The 26,711-nt window shown below is 33.8% G+C and overlaps 2 protein-coding genes across 2 annotated transcripts in view; one reads left to right on the forward strand and one right to left on the reverse strand.

The window, feature by feature from the left end:
* The window catches only part of LOC129224865 (uncharacterized), a 77,456-nt gene extending 62,666 nt beyond the window's left edge, over positions 1-14,790 (reverse strand). Inside the window, exons 1-4 of the mRNA XM_054859412.1 lie at positions 14,698-14,790; positions 14,393-14,522; positions 5,552-6,101; positions 2,115-2,232 (exon numbers count right to left, since the gene is read on the reverse strand). Of these exons, the coding sequence (XP_054715387.1) occupies positions 2,115-2,232; positions 5,552-6,101; positions 14,393-14,522; positions 14,698-14,747 (848 nt within the window). The 5' untranslated portion in view covers positions 14,748-14,790. The remainder of the gene's footprint in view (positions 1-2,114; positions 2,233-5,551; positions 6,102-14,392; positions 14,523-14,697) is intronic.
* A 678-nt stretch (positions 14,791-15,468) lies between these two features.
* The window catches only part of LOC129223926 (COMM domain-containing protein 10-like), a 40,276-nt gene continuing 29,033 nt past the window's right edge, over positions 15,469-26,711 (forward strand). The window contains exon 1 of the mRNA XM_054858306.1: positions 15,469-15,519. The gene's annotated coding sequence lies outside the window, so the exon portion shown is untranslated. The remainder of the gene's footprint in view (positions 15,520-26,711) is intronic.

Consider the following 26,711-nt stretch of genomic DNA (forward strand, 5'->3'; position numbering starts at 1 on the left):
TTTTTAATGTAACACCAAGTGGTTAAGGTGAAATTTTGAGAAAATGCTAATTATTATTAACATTTGTAAGTTTATGAGATTATTAGGTAGGATTGAAAAAGCGTTTACATTTAATTCTATCAGTAGCATACGAAAGGGGATGGTGTCTAGGTCTGGATGCTTAGTTTAAAGCTCAAAATTAATTACAGTGCCCGCCGCTTATTAAAATCACATTCGTTCTGAGGACATTTGATTTTATAAAGCGGCTGATTTTATAAACCGGCACTCATGCACAGAAAAAAAATAAAAGGTTTCTAAGTATAAATACTCTAAAAAAAAATAAATTACGATTAGTTGTATTTTATTTTTAGTCTAGTTGTATTGTATTATTTTAGTTCAGTTGCAAAATACAGTTGACATTTTAACTTACATAAGGTACATTTTTAAAATTTCACAAGGGTCTTAAAATATTGACTTGTTGTTTAAATAAGAGAATTTGAAAGTAAAGATTGAGAAATCCCTAATTTAATTGCAGCATCACACTAACTATATTTAGGAAGCTTGTCATACTTATTCAAAATTTCAAATTAATCTTTCACACTCAAGTCGTCACGACTTGCTAGCTAACAATTTTTACTCAATTGTAGAAATGAACCCCTGTAGATAGTTGAATGAGCACAAACTGATTGACTCAGTGGTCAGTGAGCAAGGCTGCATGTCGAAACAGTTCTGCGAAGTGGAAACAGGCAGCACCAACTAAATATATGGCTCTGAAACAATTCTTTTGAGATTGCTTCATTCTTCTTTTTTAATTCAACTCCCCAAGAAAAAAAAACGTACAACCTTCACCTGTTTTTTTCGTTTTTGTTTATGTGAAATTTGTTATTTTATTGGTGCTGCAATGTTTTAAATCCTTGAAGGAAAAAATAAAATCCTGGATCTATTCAGAGAAGAATTAACATACAGGGTTTGTCCGGAAAGTAATAGGACTGAGTCGATTTAAAAAAATTTATTGAGTCAATTGTTACAATTCTTTAAAAATTTTCAAAATAAGCTCCTTCTGAGTCGATGCAGCGCTGCCAGAGCGATTTCCAAGCATTGAAAGCGTTACGTTAAGCATTCTCCGAAATAGCCTTGAGAGCCGCGGTGCATGCTGCTTGGATCCAGTCTGTGGTCTCAAAATGCTTGCCTTTCATCGGCCTTTTCAGTCGAGGAAACAAAAAAAAGTTCGGGGGACCACATCTGGTCTGTAGGATGGCTGCGGAAGCGTTGGGATGCCGGCCTTGGTCAGGTTGCTGTTCGTCGTTGGTGAGCACTTTTGGGACTAACTTCGCACACTTTGCGCATGTTCAAATGCACCATCACAATGTCATGAACCACAGATTTTGGTAAATTTAACATTTGGGCAATTAAACGAATACTTAGTCAATGGTCTGAGTTCAAAACTTTGCGCACACGAGTTACATTGTCGGTGTTTGTCGAAGTCGAAGGTCTTCCAGACGGTCTTCATCAGAGACCTCTTTCTGGCCCACCAAAAAGGCCTGGTGCCACCGAAACACACCACTTCTTGCTAAAGCAACATCTGGGTAAGCCTGCTTGATCATATCAAACGTCTTTGTCGCAGATTTATCGAGTTTCACACAGAATTTAATCGCGTACCTCTGCTCTAACGAACGCTGCATTTTCGGCTTGCACCACTCACAGAAACACGTTGCGCGAAAATGCCTGTCCTGACTTTCCAGGTGCTCGGAGACAACCGACTAGCTGCTCATTGGTTAGCTAGGAATGCCCTCAACAGTCGCGGCGGAAGAAAATCAGTCCTATTACTTTCCGGACAAACCCTGTATGCACTCCAAAAGTTTGATTTTATAAAGCGGCGAGGATGATTTTATTAAAGGATAAACCTAACATATTTTGATAGAGAAATGATTCTGTTCTTCCAGATTTGATTCTAAAAAGCGGCTGATTTATAATCCAGTGATTTTATTAGTGGCGGGCACTGTACTTATTTCCTAAAAAATATAAGTTCCTATAAAACTGAAAATGAAACTTTGTCCATCAAAAATAACTACTTTTAAACAAGGGTGAATGACTGTATGAAAAATACCCTTAATTTTTGAAGAAAAAAGGCTTACCTCCAGTTCCATGAGGAAAGTCTGCTCACAGAATCATCAGTTTTATTAGAGCTTGCACTGATTGTATCATGAAACGGAGACTGATCTGGGCTATCTGTTGCTAAAACGAATTCTGTAGCTGTAATACAAAATTGGATTTATATTTATTATGAGTTTGTTATTGTGCAAACAATGAAATATAGAATATACAGATCGAATTTAAATGCAAAATACATAAGTTCCAGAAAAAAGTTTTTATCTCTTAAAAAAATTAACTTTTAAAAAATAATATTACAGAAGTTTGGTAAGTTACCCTATTTGGAGTGTTCTGTTCAGTTTTGGGTTCCGTATATTATGAAAGATGTCAACTTATTGGAAAGGGTTTAAATTAGGCTATGGGGGTTAGTAAATGGACTTTCTAATTTAGATTATGATTAGAATGCTTATGATTCAATTGTTAAGTTGAAAATGGAGGACTTGTATGGGCTAAATTTCAGCACAGATGACTACCAGTGGTCATTGCTTGAAGCTTTTCAAATCGGAAACAAATCTTCAAATCAGAAAAAAAAAATCTACTTCAACAAGGCTGTAGTTTGGCTGGAATAGTTTACCAAAAGTAACTGTTACTTGCAATAAGGTTAATAGTTTTAAGAGAGCTCTTGATCTTAACTGGAGATTGATAAACTGACTAGGACCAGCACACAGACGGGTATTTGAGCCCAAAAGATGGCCATAAATCCAAATTGTCAAACATTAATTATTATGCTCATTTTTTACTTAAAAATGAGTGCTAATAATAAATTTACAATAGTTATATGTATATATACTCTTAATTTTTCTTACTCAAACACAACCCATAATATTTATACTGACTACGAACAAGGAAAACAACTCAACTTAAATAATATTAAAGTGAATAATTAGTATACAGTTTAGTAAACAGTTATTTGACATAAAATATACAAACAACTAAAACAGACCATATTGATGGAAAATTTTCATTTTCAAATATAGGTGGGATAATGGTGAAGAAAGTCTACTATCTTTTGTCATCATTATCACTATCATCAAAGCAAAAAAGTTTTGAATTTAAGGCTTCTTTTGATATTGTTTGCCTTTTTTTTTCATGTGAGAGGATCTAACGCTATCTAAAAACAGATCAGAAGTTGACAAGAGTCCATTTGGAACCTCTTTGTTACAATCCTTTCTGAAACATTTTCTGGAGAATCTTTGTACTGCCAAAAATGCCTGTTTTTAGCTTCTGCAGCCTCTTCCGACAACTGATGAAATGGTAACCGAGAATGCAACGTAATACTCGGAGCGTGCGATTTGAGCTTTAAAAAATTCAATAATGAAAGTTATATGAAATTTGATGTTCTTTAAACTTTACTTAAAGGGAAAACAAACTAAAAAGTTATACATTTCCGTGGTTTTTTGGCTCACAAAACCCATGTTAGCACCAATATGTACAATTTTTTAAAAATCTTTTACCTGATTTTTTGCAAAGTAAAATGTATTTACTGTTAAGACCAAACATTTTTTCTGCTGTTTTCGGTCCTGCAATCTTTTACTTGATTCTCCGAATTCTTTACTAGCTCTCCCTTTTGGTAAAAAAGCCAGGTAAAATAACCACTTCACTGAATCATTTCTAGTCGTTTTTCAAAAAACAGATTCCCATTCTATTACATACTTTCCAGTTACGTTTGTAAGCTATTAGAAAACTGTTAATGGTATTTTTAATTAAATAAAAAATGAAGAAAAATAAATGAGTAAGTAAAAGAGTGAATGAATAAGAAAATAAGTGAAAGAATGAATAAATATTAGTGAATTACTAAATGGAAGAATTTAAGCAAATTAATTGATAAATGAATACATAGGTGATTTAGTAAATGATTGAGTGAGTAAACGAAATAAGCTATTTTACTTTGCTCCGCATGTACTTGACTGATGGTACAAAATATTTAAACCACAAATAAGCTTAATATTGACTAAACAAATACTGCACCAAATATTAGAATGGCTCAATTAATATTTAAAATGTTAATGACAAGAACTTTATCATTTTATGCTACAATTAAAATTTTTTTGATTTGCAACAAATATTACAATAAAAGTATTATTTTTTGAACTTGCTTGTATTATCATACTCTTTGATATTCGGAGGTAATTTTTTTCCTCATAAAAATAGGCAGCATGCACTACCACATAGTTAAAATATTACCAGAAAGGTGGTGCTAAAAGCAGAGTAAATATTTCACCATTTCACTGTGTCCCATATACTTTTGAAAAAATATATATACTTTAAAAAAAAAAAAAAATCTTAAAATAAAACAAAAAAATCAAATATAATTTTAAATTAAATAGTAATATAAATTTTAAAGTACAGTATACTCCCGATTATCCGTGTGCGGATTAACCGGTTTGCGGATTATCCGTGCATCATTTCGGAATCACACTTTTTTAAAGCTTCTTTCAGGCACTAAAATCAAGGTAATACGAAGCGTACCCCACTATCCATGCACAGAGGTCAAATCGGACACGTGACGCTGAAAATGTCGAAGAGTAGCTTTAAAGCGACGAAGGTGAATCAGGATTTCAATGTCTAACTGACGAAAATATCATTGAACTTGTTACTGAATCAAACGCAAATGATGACACCGAAAACGAAGATGAAGAACATGAAGAAAATACAATTTCATTCTACTGCTCTACAATCTGTGGAACATTTGTTGGATTACATGAGTGAAAGAGGTCACAATTACGGAGAAATAATTGCAGTAAGAAAAATTCCTACGGACATACGCAACAATTTAAACAAACAAAGAAAACAAAAATATATCACCGATTTTTTTAAGCAATAAATTTCGAAAAAAAGTTCCTGGTTTGTGTGAGTATATATATACATATATATATTATTTAGTTTTTTCTAATTTCCCCTTAAATAGTTACCCTGCATATTCCTTAAATGATTTTTCGGATTATCCGTGTTTTTCGATTATCCGTGCTACGCCACCCGGTGATTAGCACGGATAATCGGGAGTATACTGTACATAAACATGAATTGCTTTTCACTTTTACCAAACTTATTTACATTTAAAAAAAAAAAAAAAAATCTGTAAAAGCATTTTTAAAAGCAAATAACTTACTTGTTACTAATTCCAGAAGGTAATCTTCATGGGAGTGATACTTTTTCTTAGTTTTACATTTAAACAGAATATTTACTTTATCTTCAAAGTCTAATAGAATTTCAATCACTTTTATAATCGACTGAATGAATATTTTATTCCACACATCTTTATTACAGTTGTCCCTGATAGAATTTATCAGATATTCCATTCTGTTGAATAAATTTTTTTGAATGAAACAATTAAAGCAATTGCTTGAGAATTTGGCACAGGAATCTCTTGAATGAACTAACATACAGTATATTTCTCCATGTAGTTTTGTTTTCTGCTCACTAATGTTCAACAAAAATTTCATTACATTATAAAACTTTTGATCAATAATTTTAATATATATTTCAAAAATGTCATTTTGTGTTATAACAAAAGGATAAAAACATCCAGTTGAAATTAAAAGCATGTCTTGATGCATGCATTCAATGCTCAAATCCAGAGTACATTTAAAACAAGCTTGATCAGTTTTACATGCACAAATGAATTGCTCTAAATATTTTGAGCGGAAACATTTATATTTCTTCCAAACTAATTCAGGAATAAATATATTGCTTAATAAATTGACATGCTTTTTTAATTGGCACAAATTATGAAGAGAATGCAAAGATGAAAGAGGAAAAAGATTTTGAAATATGAATGAAATAGAGTAAGAATTTACAGTAACACAGATATTTTTCCATAATTTATAAATTTTTGAATTGTCTCCATTTTCTCCAAATTCAATCTCTGAAAAATCTTTATCAAATAAAGCAATATTGTTTTGCTTTCTGATTTCTCCAAAGTGTGGGAAAAGGTAATTTGCTGTATTGGGTGAGTTCAAGAGTAGTGAATCCTGAAAGGAAAACAGAACGTGCAACTGAATGCATAATAAAATATAAAATCTCTTACATGAAATCTGCAATTTGGAACAACAACACCTAATGTCTATGTATCAGTTTTACAAAAAGTTGTCGTAGAACAAGGCTGTGACCGAGGGGAGGGTTTTAGGGGCTAAACCTGTCCTGTTGGGGAAAAAATAATAAGTCAAATAAAGAAGATGTATATTTGACGAATTAGCTTTAATGTAAAAGTTTGCATGCAGTTTTTTTTTTTTTTAACTTTCTCTCTAAAGTTTTTCTGCAATTCACAACTGTTAGAGTTTTACTAACAGAAATAATATTTTGGAAAACTATTGTGGAAGAACCACTGACCAATACAAAGAGATTTGGTTAAAAAGAAAGAAACAAGGTTTGTTTAAAGTGAACCTGTAAAATGAAGGAAAACTTTGGTCATTTGTGCAGTCAGAATTATCCTTCAAGGGTGCGGGGGGGGGGGGGGGCAGCAGTATGAATGCCATACTGGGGTTGGGAATTTGTTGTAAAACTGAGGTTTGTGACTGAAGTTGCACCCCCCCCCCCTATGAAAATCTGGACATGGGATCATGAAGTTCCTTATTATCTTCTGGCTATATCTAACTTTTAAGGTCAAGCTCAGAAAATTTTTAAAAACCTAAAGCAGGGGTGCCCAACTAGAGGGGGAGAAGTGTCATGGTGCAGGCTGTGCCATTGAAATTCACAAAGGAGTTTGGGGAAATTCTTCCAATTTTAAGGGGCTTTTGCTGTTGGGGGAGTCTTTGTGGCATTCAGAAGGGGGGGGGGTAGTACTTCTGCTTCACAAAATTGTTGTCTCTTGCTACATTAGGAATTTAGATGTCACTTTAAATTAATTTCAATTGCAATTTACAAGTGATATTGTTTTAGCTCCAAATGAATAAAATTAAGGACATCTTTAGGAATTTTTGAGCTAGGACAATGGTAAATGTGATGATCTACTATACTTTAAATATTAGGGGCAGGCCCGGATCTATAAGCTTTGGGGTCCCCTGCAACAATATAGTTTTGATCTGCAGGGCCCATCCACAGAGGCCAGCAGTGTATATTTGGAATGTCATAAGCAGGGCCGATCCTAGGGTGTCGACCGCCCGTGTGCAAAGATCTAATGCGCCGCCCCTGAAGAGCAATTTACATGTTTTGACTAATACTTAACGCCCATATAAATCTTTCTTCAAATTTCTGTATCAAGTTCTAATTAGAAAAAAACAGAAAAAGGATGAATTTGTGTAAAAGGTTAGAAACTCCTTAGGTACAATTTATATCTTTGAAGAAAGTAATAGGTACCGAAATTTACTAGTTGTAAAAACGTATTTTATAGTCTGCCTTTGCTGACATCAGAGAAAGGGGGGGGGGGGGGGAGGGGCTCACCCCCAGAAAATATACGAAATTTGAGTATGAAAAATAGCTGTAATTAAGCTTTGGTTGTGTTTGGTTGCAAGGAAAGAGTCGGGAACATTCAAGGTCCATGGAGAAATTTTCAATTTTGACGTCAAAAATAGCAATTTCAGGAAATTTTTCGAGACTTGACGGGAAAGTAATGTTGGAGTTCTTTCCTGAAATTCTTTCAAAATTTATGTCAAATTGCAGTTATTTTGTGTGACCTTAGTTTACGATGGATCGGTGCTTTTCCCGAAAATGTTCTGAAGCAGAAGTTTTAAACACGCAATTTCGGGTTATCTTTGTTGAAATTGTTGGAGGGAGGAAGATTCGATTGTCTCCTATCGAAAGTTTTCGAAACTGTAGTTTAAAACTCAAATTTAGGCTGTCCTCTTGGTGACGTTAGGGGGTCTGGCAACTTTCCTCCGGTAATTTATCGGCACTATTGTTTCAAAAACACATTTTTGGCTAGATTTGGACGTGATAGGGGAAACAGGAAAAATTGTTCGAGGCGATGTACGAATTCGGAATCCCTCCTAAGCTTATCAATCTTGTCAAAATGACTTTGCGAAGCGTAAAATGCAAAATTAAGACCATGTCCGAAGTATCGGAGGTCTTCTATACAGTGAGAGGCCTCAGACAAGGAGACTCTCTGTCTTGCATTTTGTTCAATTTAGCCCTTGAAAAGTTATACGAGACTCAGGTATCAACACTAGAGGCACAATCCTGCAGAGAACTATACGCAGATATTGGCATACGCGGACGATATCGACATCGTTGGGCGAAGAAAACAGGATGTGATCCAGGCATTTGTTGCCCTTGAGAGCGCTGCCAAGGAGTTGGGCTTGGCTGTAAACGAGGAAAAAACTAAGTTTTTGGTTGCGAGCACTAGAATACATGATGTGCAGCCGCTTAGTATTGGAAACTATACTTTTGAAGGACTCACCCAGTTTAAATACTTGGGTGCACTTATTGCCAGTAAGAATGAGTTTAAAGTTGAAATTGGAAATCGAATTTTGATGGCAAATAGATGCTACTTTGGCTTAAAGAGCCAATTAAAATCTAAGCTCCTTTCCATTAATACAAAAATAAACCTATACAAAATCCTCATAAGACCGATCATTTTATATGATAGTGAGACATGGGCAATTAATAAAACAGAGAAAAACAGACTTCTCATTTTTGAAAGAAAGATCCTTCGAGCAATTTTTGGAGCAGTAAAAGAAAATGATGCTTGGAGAAGTTTATATAACTTTGAAGTATACCGTAAATACAGACAACCCAACATCTTAAGAGTAATTAAAGCCAATAGAATCAGATGGCTGGGGCACGTATTTAGGCGTGCAGATCTGGATCCGATTAAAAAGCTAACTTTTTCGAAGATTGAGGGTACAAGGAGAAGGGGAAGACCAGCAACAAGGTGGCTGGATAGTGTTGAGAAGGACCTTAAAATTTTGGGAGTGACCAGGTGGAGAAACCTGGCAACGTGTCGTACCGCCTGGAGGAAGCAGACGGAGAAAGCCTTGACCTGCACCAGGCTGTTGTGCTGATGAAGAAGAAGAAGAAGAAGGGGAAACGGGAAAATATTCCGAACTGAAATATTTTTCGGAATTAAAATCTATTTTAGGCTATTTTTTTGAAGGAATTATTTTGGGGCTATAAAAAGCGCAATTTTGTGCTATCTTTAGTGACGTTAAGGAAACCGGGAAGCTTCAGCGGATCTTTCTGAATATTTTTCAATATCAATATCTGAAAAATGCAACTAAAAACTTTTCCCCACCTCACCTCGGCGATTGATGGGGGATGGCAGATGCCCTATCGCCGTGAAAATTTACAAAAGCGTTCCGGAATTTTTTAGAAATGGAAGTCCTAAAATCGTATTTTAGGCATTAGTTGATAACGATGGGACAAAGAGCGGGTGGGGGTTCAGTGTGCCCTCAAGAATTGTTTTTTGAAACTGAAGTCAATTTCAGGCTAGTTTAGGCAGGAAGGGTTTGGTGGCTCCACGGAACCGTCTAAAAATGAAATTTTGAGCTACAGTGATTACGTTGGAAAAAAGAAGATTCGGGGTATTCCCCCCAAAGTTCTTCGAAACTGATGATTGAAAAACGCAATTTTAGTTTGATTTTGAATACGTTAAATGAGAGGGGGTGGGATTGGGGGCCTCTCTAGAGACGCTAATTCAGACTATTTTTGGTAGTAATGTTAGGCAATGGATTTCAGGGCCCTCTACCGCAAAAATTTCGAAAAAGAAATTCGAAAAATGCCATTGAGCAATTTTTGATGACGTCAGGGAGGGCTGTCTCCAGAAAAGACATTTTGGAGCCATCATTTTTAGGCTATGTTTGATTACATTAAGGAAGAAAGGGTGAATGGGAGACTTAATTGGATCCTTAAAATCGGTGGTTCAACTAGCGAAATTTTCCGAAATTGAAGTCCTAAAAACGCAGTTTGAAGCCTTCTTTAGTCTCGTCAAGGCATCCTTTTGTATCTTCGTTTTGGAGCCACACTTGAAATTTGTTACCCGGGGCAAAGGCCCTGTCCTCCTACCTGATCTGAAACCACGCAGTTCATTCGTGATTTCAATTAGACAAAATTGCTGTAAAGGGGGAAAATTAAAAATTTTAGTTCGTTGATTATATATGTTTGACTCTCAGGGGAGTCGCAATTTTCCATTGTCTCCCCAGTCTCCACGCATCCACGACTGTTGAGCACATAATTTGTTGTTTGAAATATTTGCGAGAGTATTATATCAGCATAGTTTTTTTTAATACTTTTTTTACACAAAATATGTCTTCATTGTTTAATATCAATAAAAACTTGGGAGGCTGGGTGAAGCATTAGTGGCCTTTAGAAGGCACCCTTTCATGCTTGGGGGGGGGGGGGTCATTGCCCCTCCCCTGTATCCATACCTGATTACCAGTTCTGTCACAAATTTTGCAACCAAATGAAGCATGTGTGTACAGAGTTGATATTAATGGATAATGGAGCAACACAATGTGCTCTAACATTCTATTTTTCTTAATATGCTATGTGCTGTTGGAAAATTAGCACTTACTTCGATATTTGAACATTTAACACTCAGCATATTTATCCGACTATTATGTTATCTTGTGAGAAATTCTTGAGGAATTTTGCTTGATTAAAAGAACTATATGATGCGGCCTGCGGCCGCCCCTTGCTTTGGCCGCCCTTGTGCGGTGCACACTCTGCACACCTGCTATGATCGGCCCTGGTCATAAGCTTTAATGCTAGTTTTCCAATTTTTTTTTTTCAATTTCTTGGGCCGTTGGCCCTCTAAAGGAAGTGAACCTCTCTGCACTGCAGGTATGCAGACCTTGACCTGACTAGAGGGCTGCATCATATTAGTTGTTGTTGCAATGAAAAATTTATGCCTTTGTTGACAGATTTCTATCATTAATTAAATTTGGTCGAAATCTGACACTGGTTACTGTTGTTCCAAGGTACAGAAATTAACATAATAATTTTATTGTTATGATTGATCATAGGACTGATATATGAAGTAGGGGTCAGCAATCCTTGGCACATTTAAGGCTCCTTGTCAAATACTTATATTTGGAATATGTAAATACGATATGCATACTAACCACTAACATTTAAAGAAAAGTTTTATACAAATCTGTCATTGGGGCGATTAAGGGAGGGGGGCATAACCCTGCTCCCAGGGTTTTGAAAACATAATTCGGTACAGATGTGATATACCCCCCCCCCCCCCCCCATTTGGCGACATTTGATTTTTTTGCACAAAATTAAAATATTTTTCTCGCCAATGAGGCGATAATTTTTTATGCATGGCATCCCTGGCCAAACTAACCTGTGTTTAGCAACCCGAAGGCAATCTTACAGATCTGTTCAAACTTGTTTACTTGGGTTGTTTGGGTTTCACGCAGGAGAGATACGTGGTGTTTCGTGCAATATACCTTACAGGAATGCTTATTTTGTGTTAGTTTAAATTCAGTAGTTGTGTTTTGAAATAAAAACATTAGAAAATGCCAGTTTCTTCAAACTTGAAGGTTAATTAAAAGTTAACTCCAACGTGGTGTGTATCTGTAACGTGCCATTGTCATATGATGTATTGTTTTAGACTGAGTGTGAATATTTATACCATATAAAAAGGTAAGTTCTTTATTTTAGAATTCAAAAAAAAAAAAAAAAAACTCTCACTTCCAAAATTCTTTGTTTTTACAAATCCTTGAGGGGTTCTTGTAGTTTTTAACTTTATTTTTACTGTATGTAAATTAATTTTACAGAAATAGTACGGTTTTTTTGTTCTAAAAGTTAATTCTTATCGATGCCACGAATTATTTAGACATTCTATTAACGTGCCTCCTTTAGGTACTGAATTTTATGTTAACAATTGAAAGTTCTTTCGGTTGTACTCTTAAAAATGCTGAATTTTATTAATAAATCTGCACAATAATGGTGCATATTTCACACTTAAAACTGTGTCATTATTGTACACTGAACGGAAGGAGCCACCCTTGGGTGTCTCCATGAAAATATACATAACTGTGACCATACTCCGACTGTAATGTATATTAACAGTCGGAGGGATAACGGACCGAGCGGAGCGAGGTCCTGGCGAGCCAGAGGTCTCATAGTACTTTCGTAATGAGACCGAGGCAGGGCCGGCGAGCCGAGGTCTCATTACGAAAGTACTATGAGACCGAGGGCTCGTATCCCGGAGAAATGATGAAAAAAAAAAAATGCATTAATTTCGACTTGTAATTAATACAATAATTTATTTCATTGTATTTTAATATGTTTACAAAAAACCCCGGCCTTGTATATTTTTGAAGCATATATTCGTGATGTTTTTTGTTGTGCTTTTATGTTGTTTTTATATATATTGTGTTCTGAAGTGCTTTGATCATGTTTTTTTATCTGATTTTTTCCTGTTGGCGCTAAAAAAGCATCGCTAAGAACGATGTATGACATATGTCGTCATACACCGTTTTCTTGGCGACGCTTTCTTGGCGCCAACAGGAAAAAGTCGCCAAGGGTGGGGTATATCACATCAGTTCCCATAATGCAAATTATGTATTTTTGCTTGTATTTTTATGCTTTTTTCCCATAAAACAGGGTTGGGTTTTGGACAGTCCGAAACTGGTTTAGGACAGGACAGGTGGTTTTTACCATCCAAAACTGTCTAAAACTGTCCAAAAGTATGGCAAAGCTAAAGGGGTATAATCTAATCAATTCATATTTACTGCAATATTTGTAATGCATAAAATAAAAATATTGGTGAGGTTTAATTTATGAGTATTCGATAATATTTTTCTCCCAAATGTTCATTAAAGAAATATTTAACATTAAAAAATTGCTAATAACTCTATTACATAAAAACTTCCCTATATGATAGTTGGTAGAGTTACGAAAGGAAATTCACAACACTACCAAGACAAGTAATTTCAGTTCCATTTATAATTCAAAGGAATGTTATTAAATGTGCAATATTTAGGGGCAAAAAAAAAGAGCTTAACTATTTTTAATGATTTTTGCAAATAAGTTTTACATGATGTTTTAATTATTTTTAAAACCATAGATTAAAGAACAATAAATTGATGATTAAATATATGCACATATATTTTAAAACTTGTGTCATTTCTATTTTTAGTTTGTATTTTTTATATAAATACATTCTGTAACTACAAATAAATGTTATTTATTGCATTTAAGTCAATTATTGCACTATATTTTTTACACTTTCTTTTGCACACATGCATAAATGTCGAAACATTTGGTGAATATTATGGAAAAAAAACATTTGTGCATACAAATTGAAATTTTTAATGAAGAATTTATTTTCTACGTATTTAAATTAAATTCAACCAAATAAATAAGTTGCATATTTATTTATATTTGAATGTTCACATTGAATCAATATTTTTAAAAATACATAACTTTGACATATTTTGCTGTTTTCAATTTTTTCTAACAAAATATGGTTTCTAAAAAAAAGAGCTTTAAATAAACAGTTTCAAACAGTTTTGGACAGAACGGTAAAAACCTTGCCAACCCTGCTTTCATTTGCACACATGCATAAATGTAGGGAAACTTGGTTACAAATATCAAGAATAGAAAGCATACAAATAGAAAATTTAATTTTAATCAAGAATTCAACTTCACTGTTGCTTGATTAAAATCAGCTGCATCAATAAGTTGAATGTTCACATTGAATAATATTCAATAAAACATATTTCTTCGATGCGTTATTCTGTTTTTGATATATTTCGCACAAAATACAATTTCTCTAGAAATATAGCTTTGGACACTTTCGTACACAAGGGTTTTGGACAGGATGGTAAAAATCAGGGTTTTTATCGTTGTGTCCAAAACCTTGCCAACCCTACATAAAATGCATTTAATTTATACCCTTTGCCCTGGAAAACTTTGAAATGACAGGTCTGGTTTTATAAAGAGAGGAATACATGCAGAATCAATGAAAATCAGTAAATTTGGCAAGTGTCAAAAGAGCTAAATAAGGACTCAACAAATGTATAGCTTAAAATTGAAAAAAAAAAAAAAAAACATTAAAAAGCAATTTAAAATTAAATTTGATTTTTTGATGCGCTTCTGTTCTCTACAGATCTAAAACTATGTCTATGGAATTATTTACAACTTTGCTAGCTTTGTGATATCTATTAACCTTCACAAAACAAATAATTCTTTTTATTTGTTTTGTGAAGGTTACAAAAAACTCCTATTCTTAGGGAAGGTTTTGAAAAGCTCCTATTCTTAGGGAATAAAGCTCCTAAGAATAGGAGCTTTATTCCCTTTTTCATAGGCAAATATAAAAATTGGAGGGTAATAAACTGAGGACTACAAGTAGAAACAAGAAATGCAGGTTTACCAAATCCTGTAGAATATTGCACAATTTCTCGGAATCCAGGTCATCTGTATTTATTATCTGCAAATCTTCAGCATCGAGATTTTCAATCTTTCCAAATAGGTTCGATATGTCAGAAAGGCATTCATGAATTCTGGAAAGAAATCAATCATTTGAGAAATTACTGCAGGAAAAAATAGGTCAGGTTCTTATGAGTCCAAAATTGAACAGCTTACTCCTAATGATGTCTCATTTAATTTTTGCATTTTGCATTGTTCAGATTATTCGTGGCAAAACAAAAAAGAAGAAATGATGCATAAAATACATACTTAATATCTATTCCTTGAATTCTTTTGGAACAGCCTAACTTTTTAGACATTGTTAGTTGTTACCAGGAAAGAGTTTTTATGAAAACATGCATTATCATTATCCCTTATTAGTGTTTACAGATTATTGCGCGGACAGTTGCTAAGCAACCAAGGGTGCATTCGGAAACGCGGATCGGTCGCCTCGGTGCAACCGCAAGCGTTTCCGAACGCGGTGGAACCGCTGACGTCACTTAACCGCGTTCGGAAACACTGCGGTTGTTTTCTGGCGGTCGACTTGGTAGCAACCTGTGGCACCGCTGTCTGGAAGCGGTTAGCGAGATCACAAACGTCACAAAGTCTGTGTTGGCCAAGCCGGTCGTGTTTCATGTTTTGATCGTAACACACGTGACTTGCCTATTATGAAAGTTACGCGTTGATTGGAGTGTCGTTTGCTGCTGAACTAGAACTACCGCGGTTTAACCACGAGCGTTCGGAAACACAGCTGTTCTACCGGAATTCCTAGAGAAATTCCAAATACGTCATAACCACACCAGACTAACCACGCGGTGTAACCGGTGGATCGTTTCCGAACGCAGCCCAAAAGTCACAGCAGAATTTTTTTTTTTTTTTGCATTATAGCTGCCTTTTCTTGCAAAAATGAATTCGTTAGTGAAATTTACTAGCTTCATAAATTAAATAAAATAATAGCTGTAGTTTTCAAAAGAAATGTACCGTCTCAATGCTTTAAAATCTTACAAGAGTTAAATACTTAACCGTGACCGTTTTGGAATCAATCGAGGGGGAGGGGCGGGGCTCCTTTGTTGTTGTGCAGTTTCATCGCTGGTGTTTGTAACACGTCGGTCAATGCAGGAACGATCCTGGGTCCATGGTTACCATATTGGCGACTTCATCTATTTCAAGGCGAGTTCCTATCTACATGACGAACATGATGCCAAAAAAAAAGTGTGATACATAAGCAATACAGTTGCAGTTTATTTTTCCCTTTTTGGAAACACTTCCTGAAGGAGTATGTTCTTTCCGATTTTAGGTGTACTTGTTTTCATGTATTTGGTATTTTCAAGAGTGGTAAACATCATTAAATGCAAATTAGTTTAAGAAAATAAACTGGTTTGTTCTGTATTTTAAAGTCATATATTTTGAATTATAATAAAACAAACTAAATGACGTTACAGTTTTTCCGCATTTTTTATGAAATTCCATTTGCACCAAAAAAAATCTTTCCTAAATCAGAGATGTTCCTCTTCCCCCTCAAGAACAATGATGTCCCCTCCCCTCAAATGCATCCCCAAAATGAGATCCCCTAAAAACGACAAAGACAACTTTTTAGTCAACCCTCCTCTCCTTAAAAATTTCAATCATGCTGTCTGCTCTGAAGTCCCACTTGTTGCACTTTATTTATCTATTATTTATTTAGAAGCTAGACAGCTTCACATAGACAGAGGACTGCGTGCCAAGCGCCTTGCCTCCGGACACACACAGGAAAGATTTACAACACTAGAGAAGGAAATAACACTCAAGGCACAGGCGGGAATAGAACCTAGGATCTTCGGCTTGGAAGACGAAGTTTCTACCACAGAGCTACGGAGGCCCCCTCGTTGTACTAACTACCTTAATTTTGATAACATATTAATTGACCCCCTTGAGTGCGAACCGTACCACAGAAATTTTAAGGGGTATCCTGGGTGCTGCTCCCGATTGGGGGGTAGGGACAATTACGAAACACATAGACGCAGAGGGGTACCCACCTTGGGGAGGTCATGGCGCACTGCACCATCGAAATTGTTATGGGGGGGGGGTATTTCGAATGGTATTTTCCCTGTTATGGGGTCTTATTTTGGAGGGGGTGCACCCTTGCTCTTAAGGGGAGGGGGGAACCCCTAGATGCAGTAATTTTGCAAACTTTTTCTGCAAAATAATAGTTGTAACATTTTTCATTAGAAATGGTTCATTAAAAATTTTAATATTTTCTCTCTTTTCTTTTTTTGTAACATAGATACAGCATACGCAACTTTCAAGAGAAACAATATTAACTTTTGTGTCAAAATAAACCGTATATCGCTTTTCCAACCCCATGCCGTTATGCATAAGCTTTGGAAAAAGCAGCAATAAATAGTTGGATACTGTGGCAATAAATATTGAGAGTTCAGAGATTGGAAATAAAATGATATGTATGACTTATTAAGAACGTGAGTAAATAGCAAAAGTAGTACTTCCTTGCAAATGAAGAAATTCACAGGACATCAAAAACAGAAGCACAACCTTAGATATTGGGCTTTGGGAGGGGGGGGGGGAGCACCTTCATTGAGTCTCAAGCAATTCTCACTAATCCTTGAGTGCTTATGAAAACACGAAGATTGCTAATAAGCCACAAGTAAGTCCGTTGTCATTTAGGGGGTTCGGGGCATGGGCGCGCATAAGCAAAATTTTAAGGGGGGAGGGGGTCATATATTTTTTCCATGGTTTAGTAAGATACTTTCCGCATAGAAACCGATTTCAGTACAGATTAGAGTTATTAAAATTTGACATTTTTAATAATTTATTCATTAATGGCTGGAGAAATGTTTTTACTTTCTTGCTAGAAAAAAAGTGCTAAAAGCAAGGAAGTTCTAATTTTCAAGGTGGGGCTTGAGCCCCCACTTGCCCCCCCCCCCCCCCCCTCCATGTGGAAGAAAGAGAGGAAGGTCGAAAGTCCCTCTTGCTTTGGAAAAATAATGCTTTTTATTAGTTATAAGTGGATAGCGGGCGTGTTTTTCGTTATTTTCCCAAAGTCAATTCCCATTGAGTGCACCCCCCCCCTCCCTCCATGTCAAATTTCGAAATGAAGGACCGCAGAAAAATATTTCTGATTGTGCTGCCCCCTAATAGAGAATATGTTAGAATTTTTCCCCCCTTCCACTTCAAAGAAAACGCAAACCTACCTGGACTTAAGGCTACCCACCGATTTGTTACGTTAAACTATTATTTATTAATTTATTGCAGCCAAAAGGCAAGGAGCAAGTTACTACTTCATTAAGTTATTTACTTAGCCCAATTTATATAATATCTGCATATAAGTATACAAAGGGCAAATGTATGTTCAAACTGACAAACTAAAAAAATTCCTATCCTCTCCTACTCCATGATTAACAGACATTAAATTAACGTGACTAGGGGTGCACCCCCCCCCTCCCCGTTTAAAAATTCCATACTCTTGATTTTCTCCTGCAATAGAAACTGAGTATTTTCCGCATCGTTCCCTTGGTTTTTTTTTTTGGAATGACGAGCCTGTCAGGTGCTTGAACAATCAAAACAGCCTTCATTAAAAAAAAAAAAAAAAGATTCAAAACTATGACTTTTTAGTAATTAAAAAAAAAAAAGTTTAATACAGGAAAATGTTCATATAGCAAACGGATTAAGGAGAAAAAAAAAACGATAACAATTGTTTAAAATAGAAAAGAATTTTCCAAGTAGTGTGTTTCATATGATACATGATAGAATTCTGAATAGATTAAAATTTGACAAACTCTTAATAAAACTCTATGTGAAACATAAAGTTAAATATTATTCTTAATAAAACTATTTAATATATAAAGCTGAATAATTTTCTTGTAAATATACAGGCGTCTCTCGTATTCGTTCCGTGTAGTATCGAAATCGTGTTATACGAGATTTTTTTAAACTTATTAACATATTTTTTACACTAATTAATCATGTACATAGTAAAAATCATGTCAATATGTATCGTGTTGTATCGAAACCGTGTTATACGAGACTTAGAAATAATGTAAATCAAAGCATGTCTATCGTGTTATATCCAAACCAAGTTTCATGAAAAACAAAGTAAAACCTCATTAGAGTTATCAAACATTAACAGAATGTATTAAACAAAAAAGAAATGTCTTCTTTATTAAAGATAACTTTCGTGTTATATCAAAACCATGAAGTATTAAATTGAAGTTTCGTACTGTGTAATATCGAAACCGTGTTGTGCAAGTACCGTGTTATTCGAGGGACGAATGTACTACCGTAAATTTGTTAAAATCGAACGTCAATTACATTGATTGTATTATAAAATAAAACCTGCTAAGTGTGAAGCATATGCAAAATATAATGCTGTGGTTTTATTTTAATTTAGAAGCAAAATTACCCATTTATAACTGTAATGTGTGTTGTTTAAATGCTAACACTAAAAAACACAATTACAGCATATAACCAATTCCAGAATAAAACATTCATAAAAATTAGATGGTATGATAAATTGAGGAATGTCTCCACATGCTTTTCAGCACTTATTCAGCATGGTGCGAATATTTTTAATGCTCTTGCTCAAATGTTCTTGACATTGAAATATGAATATAGCTTAAAATTACTCATCTGTTAATTTGAAAGGATGATCTTTTTAAAATCCCCACGGAAAATACATGCCTAATGACTATCATGCTAAACTTGTTACCAAACTACTATATTATTTTTACCATTAACTACTAATATAGTGCTTTTGTAGAAAACAATAAATTAAAGTACAAGAAAAATATATTTGACCCAAAGAAAGACAATCATTTTCTCTTTTAACTATAGCTTTGAAATTTAATATTTAAATACATAATTGAAAGAAACAATATATGTCATTGCTTTGACGGGATTTTTGAAACATATCAATAACATAAAGCATATATACCACTACTATTATACACTTAAGTTTTGCTGATACCTTTTACTTAAAATGCAATGTTGATTTAATGCTCATTTTCTTTTGATTCACTAGAATACTTTGCTTAATTTCTACTTTCCTCATACCCCTAATTTCTTACACCATAAAATTACAGATAGTGATCTCTAAGTTTTAATGCCAGCATGCCAAAGAAGTTTTGTAAATGTTTTTCTTTTGACATTTATGAAACTTTTGCACCAGGAAAAACTTTAAGAGTACTGAGCTAACTACAGGAATAACTTAGAGAAGCATATTCATTCTTGGTATGATAACAGCAAGAATTTGTTTTAAAATAGAATACACAGATTTTTTTTAAGCCGGCTGTGTTACAATTCTAAGCAAAATAATTGTACCAGAAATAAAATATATCTGTGACCAAGTAAAAATGTTCAAACCAAACTTTTTATCTCGAGGAAAATTAGCCTAAAAAATGTTAGCATTTATAATGAGGTTTTTAGTCATAAATTAAGTGACAACATCCCTTTATATTAATTCTGTAAATGCTTTTTATTACATCAGACACAAGAATCATATATTTAGACTATATGACTGATGTTGAATGCACTTGAATTTTAACAAGTCGGTTTTAAAGCATTATTGCCAGCAAAATTAGTACTTCACAGCAGACTTCAATAAAGTAACTGTTGTGCAAGTTCTAAATTCAACTAGTGTGCTTTAAGTTTTTATAACATCATCCATCTTCTCATTATTCAGGATCAAACAATTGACATCTTGGTAAACTAACATGGAACCCTTCTGAAAAATAGATACACTAATAAACAAAAAATGTATTCATAATTCACAAAACAAATTGAACATTCAACTTTGGGCCATATTGAAATAACTATTTTTAAACTTATATTCACAGGAAGTTTGTGCATCAGATGAACTTAAAACTGATTTCTGGCTGCAAAGAATAGACCCACCATTTCAAAGATTCTATTGGTTCTTACTCATTGAAAGGTCCAGTTAAAGCATTATTACCAGCAAAATTAGGACTTTGCAGCAGACTTTAACAAAGTAACTGTCATGCAAAGTCTAAATTCAACTAGTGTCGTGCTTTAAGTTTCCATGAAATCATCCATCTTTTTGTTATTCAGGATCAAACAATTGCCATCTTGGTAAACTAACATGGAGGAACCCTTCTGAAAAATATACAATTAGCAAAAAATGTATTCATAGTTCACAATACAAATTGAACATTCAACTTTGGGCACATTGATATAAGGGCAGTTCTCAAAAGGTGGGAACAAAAAAGTTAACTTTGAGCAATTTCAAAAATTTTCGAATTTGATATCAATTTTGCTTTTATTCTATAGTATGCATACCTAGAACACAATATATGAACATGAAAAGACAGCAGGTATTTGTAAAAATTGTTAATTAGCAAATTAAATCAGCAATCTGTAGGTAACAGATCTTGGACATTGTTGTCCTGTAGGTAACGGATTTTGGACATCATCATAATGTAAGTTACCATTTTTGACAACTGATAATCTGATTTTTAACTTTTCCAATGAAAATTTTATTTACTACCTTTTGAATTTTGCAATTTAATGATAAAGAGGATAGTAATGAAGCACTTGAATGGCTATACATACTGCTCTTTACATATAATAAAGTTTTGGAATGATTTTGAAGAAGTTGATGAAAGGTAGAAAAAAGCTTCATGGAAATAATTATACAAACTTGTAGTTTGATTTTTTGGGACAAATAAGGAATAAAAATAGAGACAAATAAATACGACACATATATTTTTAAAGGAAAAATAAACAAAATATGCTTTAAGAAAGAATAAAAAGTGACATCAGTTTTAATAATGAATATATTTTCTAATGTCATAAGAATTAAAACGATGTCTAAAAAAATTATTGAAAAAAGAAATTCGTATTTCTATTTGGAGATCGTTAAATTATGTTTCCAAAAGAAAGAAGAGAAAAAAAAATTCTAAAATAATAAAAGCGGCGGGAAAAAAAAATTTGCTAGTGCAGGTGATAAAGTCGCCAAAACTGGTGCAGCTGACGATTAACTACATTTGTCAAACTGGAATCCCCCTCTGGTAACCTTTAGCTTATCGTATACTGTGTTGTCGCCAACGGAGGTTTGCTTGGCGATTTTCGCGCAAAATGGCTTTCGTTCGATCATAAACAGCCATGTTTCTACTGTAATTTATGTATTGTTCAATGTGTAACGTATTAATTATGCAAAATACCTATGGATTAAAGAAGATAACATCATAGTAATCTATTTTATTGATGTTAGAAGACAGTGGATTATAAAAAAATTATAAATAAACGGACAGAATTATCGGCGTCAAGATCATAACGCCATTTGGACATCTCACATGTATGTTTAAGAAAAATCATTTTTCTTCTAAGATACTGCATAAAAGCTTATGAAAACACTTTTAAACAATTAAAAATTGATTCTGAGGATTGATAAATACCTTTAAAACGAAAACATCATATACTTAGTTCTCAAATAATAGCATTTTAAAGATCGCAACTTTTGGACATACATCAAATTTCAAAGTTACGTTTTTTTTAAATCGTTTACAAAGTAAATAATCTATCTTTACTTTTGTTATCTGTGTAAAATATTAACAAAAAGTTATTCAGTGTAAGATTCATACCTTTAATTTTTTTTTGAAACGTATGGAAATAATTAAAAAAAAAAATTTTTTAATGGTACATTTGCTCAGTTAACGTTTTGGTATGTCCAAAATTGTGCCTTTTAGCAAAGAAAATATTTTTTTAAGGGCATTTGAAGAGCATTTTTTCCATAATTTATGTCAATTCTTGTCTCTATACAGTATTATAGTTTAACTCAAAAATTTTTGAGTTAATTAAAATGAAAGTTATTTGGTGTTGAAGCTTCAAAGTTGAGGTCTGTGTTTGTTCCCACCTTTTGAGAACTGCCCATAATTATTTTTATACTTATCCCACAGGAAGTTTGCATCAGATGAACTTAATACTGATTTCTGACTGCAAAGCATAGACCCACCATTTCAAAGATTCTAATGGTTGTTCTTGTTCATTGAAAGGTCCAGTTAAAGCATTATTACCAGCAAAATTAAGACTTTGCAGCAGACTTTAATAAAGTAGCTGTCATGCAAAGTCTAAATTCAACTAGTGTCGTGCTTAAGTTTCCATGAAATCATCCATCTTCTCGCTATTCAGGATCAAATAATTGCCATCTTGGTAAACTAACATGGAGGAACCATGCTGAAAAATAAACAATAAGCGAAAAATGTATTCATAATACAAATAGAACATTAAACTTTGGGCACACTGAAATAAAGCATTTTTATACACCTGTCCGCAGGAATTTTGTGCATCAGATGAACATGGAACTGATGACTGACCAGTGAAAAACCCACAATCTCAAAGATTTCAATCATTGCTCTAACAATGACTGCTCACTGAAAGATGAACTTATATTTCAGGTTCTATTGACAAATGTACCAGGTGCCCTACTAATTTAATAGAATAGTGTTTCATGCTTAAATAATTTAGCTCTTAGCAAACTACAAAAATCTTTGTTGCTAGACAAAGTTAAAGTTCATTAGAGATTAAAAATCTGGCATAATTTTAAGTAATGAATTAAACAGCTAAATAGTTTCAATTATGTAAGGATTAGGAAATAAGTATTTTACTCATGATAAACACCTATTTGTTACACATCTATAATTTTGGATAAGAATAAAACCTAAAATGCATGAATTTTGACAGTAAATTAAACAGCATACTGATTTCTGACACTAAGAATATGAAAATTAATAAATGTTCATTTTTGGCACACCCGGGAAGGCTAATAGAGAGAATATTCAACAAGAAGAAAAGATATGATGGTTGAAGGGAAGGGGACTTAACAGGAAGAACCTTTAAAGAGTTAATTTTTGAAAAAAATATTTTGCCAGTTGCCGGGAAATTGAACAGTTAAAGGGCTATTCCACGGAAAACGGTAATTTTTTCCCCGCACGTGACGCTTCGTATATTTCATAAAAAATAATAATTTAAAAGGATAATTAACAAAATTTTGTTGCTTAAGACATCACAAATGCATGTGTGAATTCTTTAGCCAAAACTTTCTTCAAAAATTATTTATTTTTTATGAAATACAGAAACTGTCACATGCGGGACAAAATGACCATTTTCAATGGAATAGGCATAGACATATTTTTTTTTCAATGGTTTAAATAATTATTTCTAAACTTAGGAGATATGTTTCCTTTACATTAGAACCATAGCTTTCAAAATCTGCAATTTCTTTCGTCATTGCTGTATTAATAGAGCAAAAATATTAGCTTATCCACAAGCAAGTTACCCGAGGTTGACTTTAGATGTCCTGCACGCGACGCATGTAAATAAATTTTAATTTAAATAACAAAATTGTTTTAGAAGTATCTTTGTATCAAATTTAAAGATTAAAAAATTGCTTACCCCAGTTTCATTAAAATATTAAGAGATATGACGAAATGTTAATGAAATTTAAGCCTATTTTTGTCCCACATGTGACGGAGGTATGGCCCTAAATGGTTTCAACTATGCAACAGGAAAAGAAAATAAATGTCAGAATGAAGTCATTTGATGCTCAACTACACAGGAGACAGAAAGAATACTTACTTAAGACTTGATATCTGAAAGAAAGTTAATTTTGGCAGAAAATTAAATTTGCTGCTAAATATTCCTAATTGTTCAAGGAACAAAAATGCTTTACAGTACAATTTTCAATAGCGTTCATTAGAAACCCATCTTTGCACGCTAATGGCTAACAGGAGGAATCTGCCCTTAAGAATACATGACAGGAATAAATTTAATTCTGGCAGTAGTTAAATTAATTATACATCAAAATGGTTTTACTAAATGAAGGAAATTAAACAATTTACTCACGATAACAGATTTCTACGCACGCTAAAGGCTGACAGGAACAATTCTGACAAAAGTCAACACGTCTGAGAAAAATGATTGTTAATTTTGGATAATTAAGCAACTCAGTAGCTTTAATTATGCAAGGAAAAGGAAACATCTAATGTTTCACAAAGGATAAACGTTTAATGATGTGAATACATGCACGCTTACAGGAAGAATCCTTAAGGACGTCTTAAAGAAATGTACGTTAATTTAGGCGGGAAATTAAAAGAAGCCTAATAGTTTCGATTATCCAAGGGGGGGGGGGGAAAGCAAAAATCTCAAGCACACGAGAAACGTTTATTTAATGCACACCTATGCAAGCTAACGTCTAACAACAATTTCCCATATTATATTCGCAGTGGTTGCGGCACCGACCGTCGGAGCTGGATTCGGCATCCGACCTAGAAACTTGCGCATGCGCAAATCTGACACTTTCAACGGATTGACACGCCTCCTTCGCTTCGCGTGGCGCGGCGGTTCCAGCTAGCGACGTCACTAGTTCCAAGTTCCAACTACTTCCGACCATGTGCGCAAAGATAGTAAAAGTATAAAGATTGGACACTGCGTGAGTGTATTGCCGAGAAAACAACGACTTCTAATAATGATGGTATGACACAAAAGCTAACATACAGGGAAAGTGAGCACGCGTTTGGCGCCAATGTTGAATTGGAGTTTCTCGGAATTGGCTCAGAAGTTGCTTGGGTTGCTATAGCTTTTGACTCGGAATTCCAAGAAAAAAGAGGGGCGCAAGGTTTGTTGAGGGGAACACATGACCACAGACGCGACGGGATACTAATTACCACCCCGATGTCCGATCAATGATAGCAAGATAGTTTGTGATCGTTCTCTATTCCTGGCTTTTTTTCTGAAGAATGGATGCCAGATGTGTGCAGCGGGCATTTGCTTTGTTGAAATCCAAACTGTGCAGTTAAATTGCATTTGGAAGAAAAGTACACTTGCGGAATTGATGGACTTTTTACTCACAAGCATATTTCACTTCTATCTTTTCTTCTAATTTTATACATAAATAGTCAAAAAAATAAACATATTTAATTTTTCAACATTTTTATCGGATGGTTGTGAAAGCACATTCACCTCCCCCCCCCCCCCCTTAGCCCTTACTTAACCGTTGTGCAATGCATGCTGTAACTTTTAAGTTGATGAATTTGACTCCCATCTGCTCACTTTAATGCCTGTAAAAGAAGCGTTCCCGAAACTAAAACATAAAGCTGACGCAGAAACTATGACTTTTCCCAGTATTTTATTATTTATAGTCATGACAAAGCGAGTGCTTGTTTCTGATGAGATGAATTGAAAGAAATAATATAATAACAAAAAAAAAAAAAACGACTCACGGAATGCAAATGTCACAAGAATATCTGAATTAGGGAAATTAAATTGCAACCATCTGATCAACTTTTTGCATTAGTGTTTGTGAAAATTCAAATTAAAGCGAAACATAACGAGCTGAGAAACTACTATAAATTAAAGAAAAAGATTAATACAACAATGACTAGTGATACACAGGAAATAATTGCAGAGTTTTAACTTTAATAATTTGTTGTCTGGGACATACATTTAAAAATCTAATTTAAAAAAAATAGATTTTGAATTCCAACAAATCATGCAAAATTTATAAATAGGTAAAAATTTACATGAAAAAAAAAGTTTTTTCTCAAAAAAACTGACGTGATACATAATAAACTTTCAATCAATAAACATAATTGAAAAGTAATTTCAATTACAAAATGGTTTTCAAAAGTAAAAGAAGCTGCAAACAGTCAGTAAAAATTATGCAACTACTGGTGATCAGCAAAAGTTGACTTTTATTCAGCTTTGTCTTGTGTGTGTGTGTTGAATTTTTTTTAAATGAATATTTTATTTTTTTCCTTAAATTTGCAACTTGCAATAATTTAGTAATTACCAAAACTAAGTTTACAATAGTAACTAAAAAAATAAAAAGGAAATAAAATATAAAATGTGTAGTGAACTGGATCGGCTAAATACCCAGCGGGTAGGTACATATTTTTTGGTATTTACCCGGGTATTTACCCAAGGCCTGGGTTAAATAGCCGAAAACTGGGTATATTACAAAAAAAAAAAAAAAATGCAAAAAGTGAATGGGATTTTTTTTTTCTCGTAATCTAAATATGAAATAATTGGTAAAACTGATACATACATATGTATTACACAGTTTATCGTATTTTTTTTTATTAAAAGACTTGATGAAATTATGAAAGAAACATATCGTGAACCAAAGCCTCTTTCTTTTCAATGTCATAATTGGAGAAGTATAAGCAATTCAATGATTCAGGATTTAAAGCTCGCAATCTAGGTTAGTCATATCCAAAATGAAAAAAAAAAAAAAAAAAAAAGGAAGCATGAGGGATGTTTGGAAGACTAAATTGAGA

The sequence above is a fragment of the Uloborus diversus genome, chromosome 6 (genome assembly GCF_026930045.1).
Source record: "Uloborus diversus isolate 005 chromosome 6, Udiv.v.3.1, whole genome shotgun sequence".
In the NCBI taxonomy this organism is placed as follows: Eukaryota; Metazoa; Arthropoda; class Arachnida; order Araneae; family Uloboridae; genus Uloborus; species Uloborus diversus.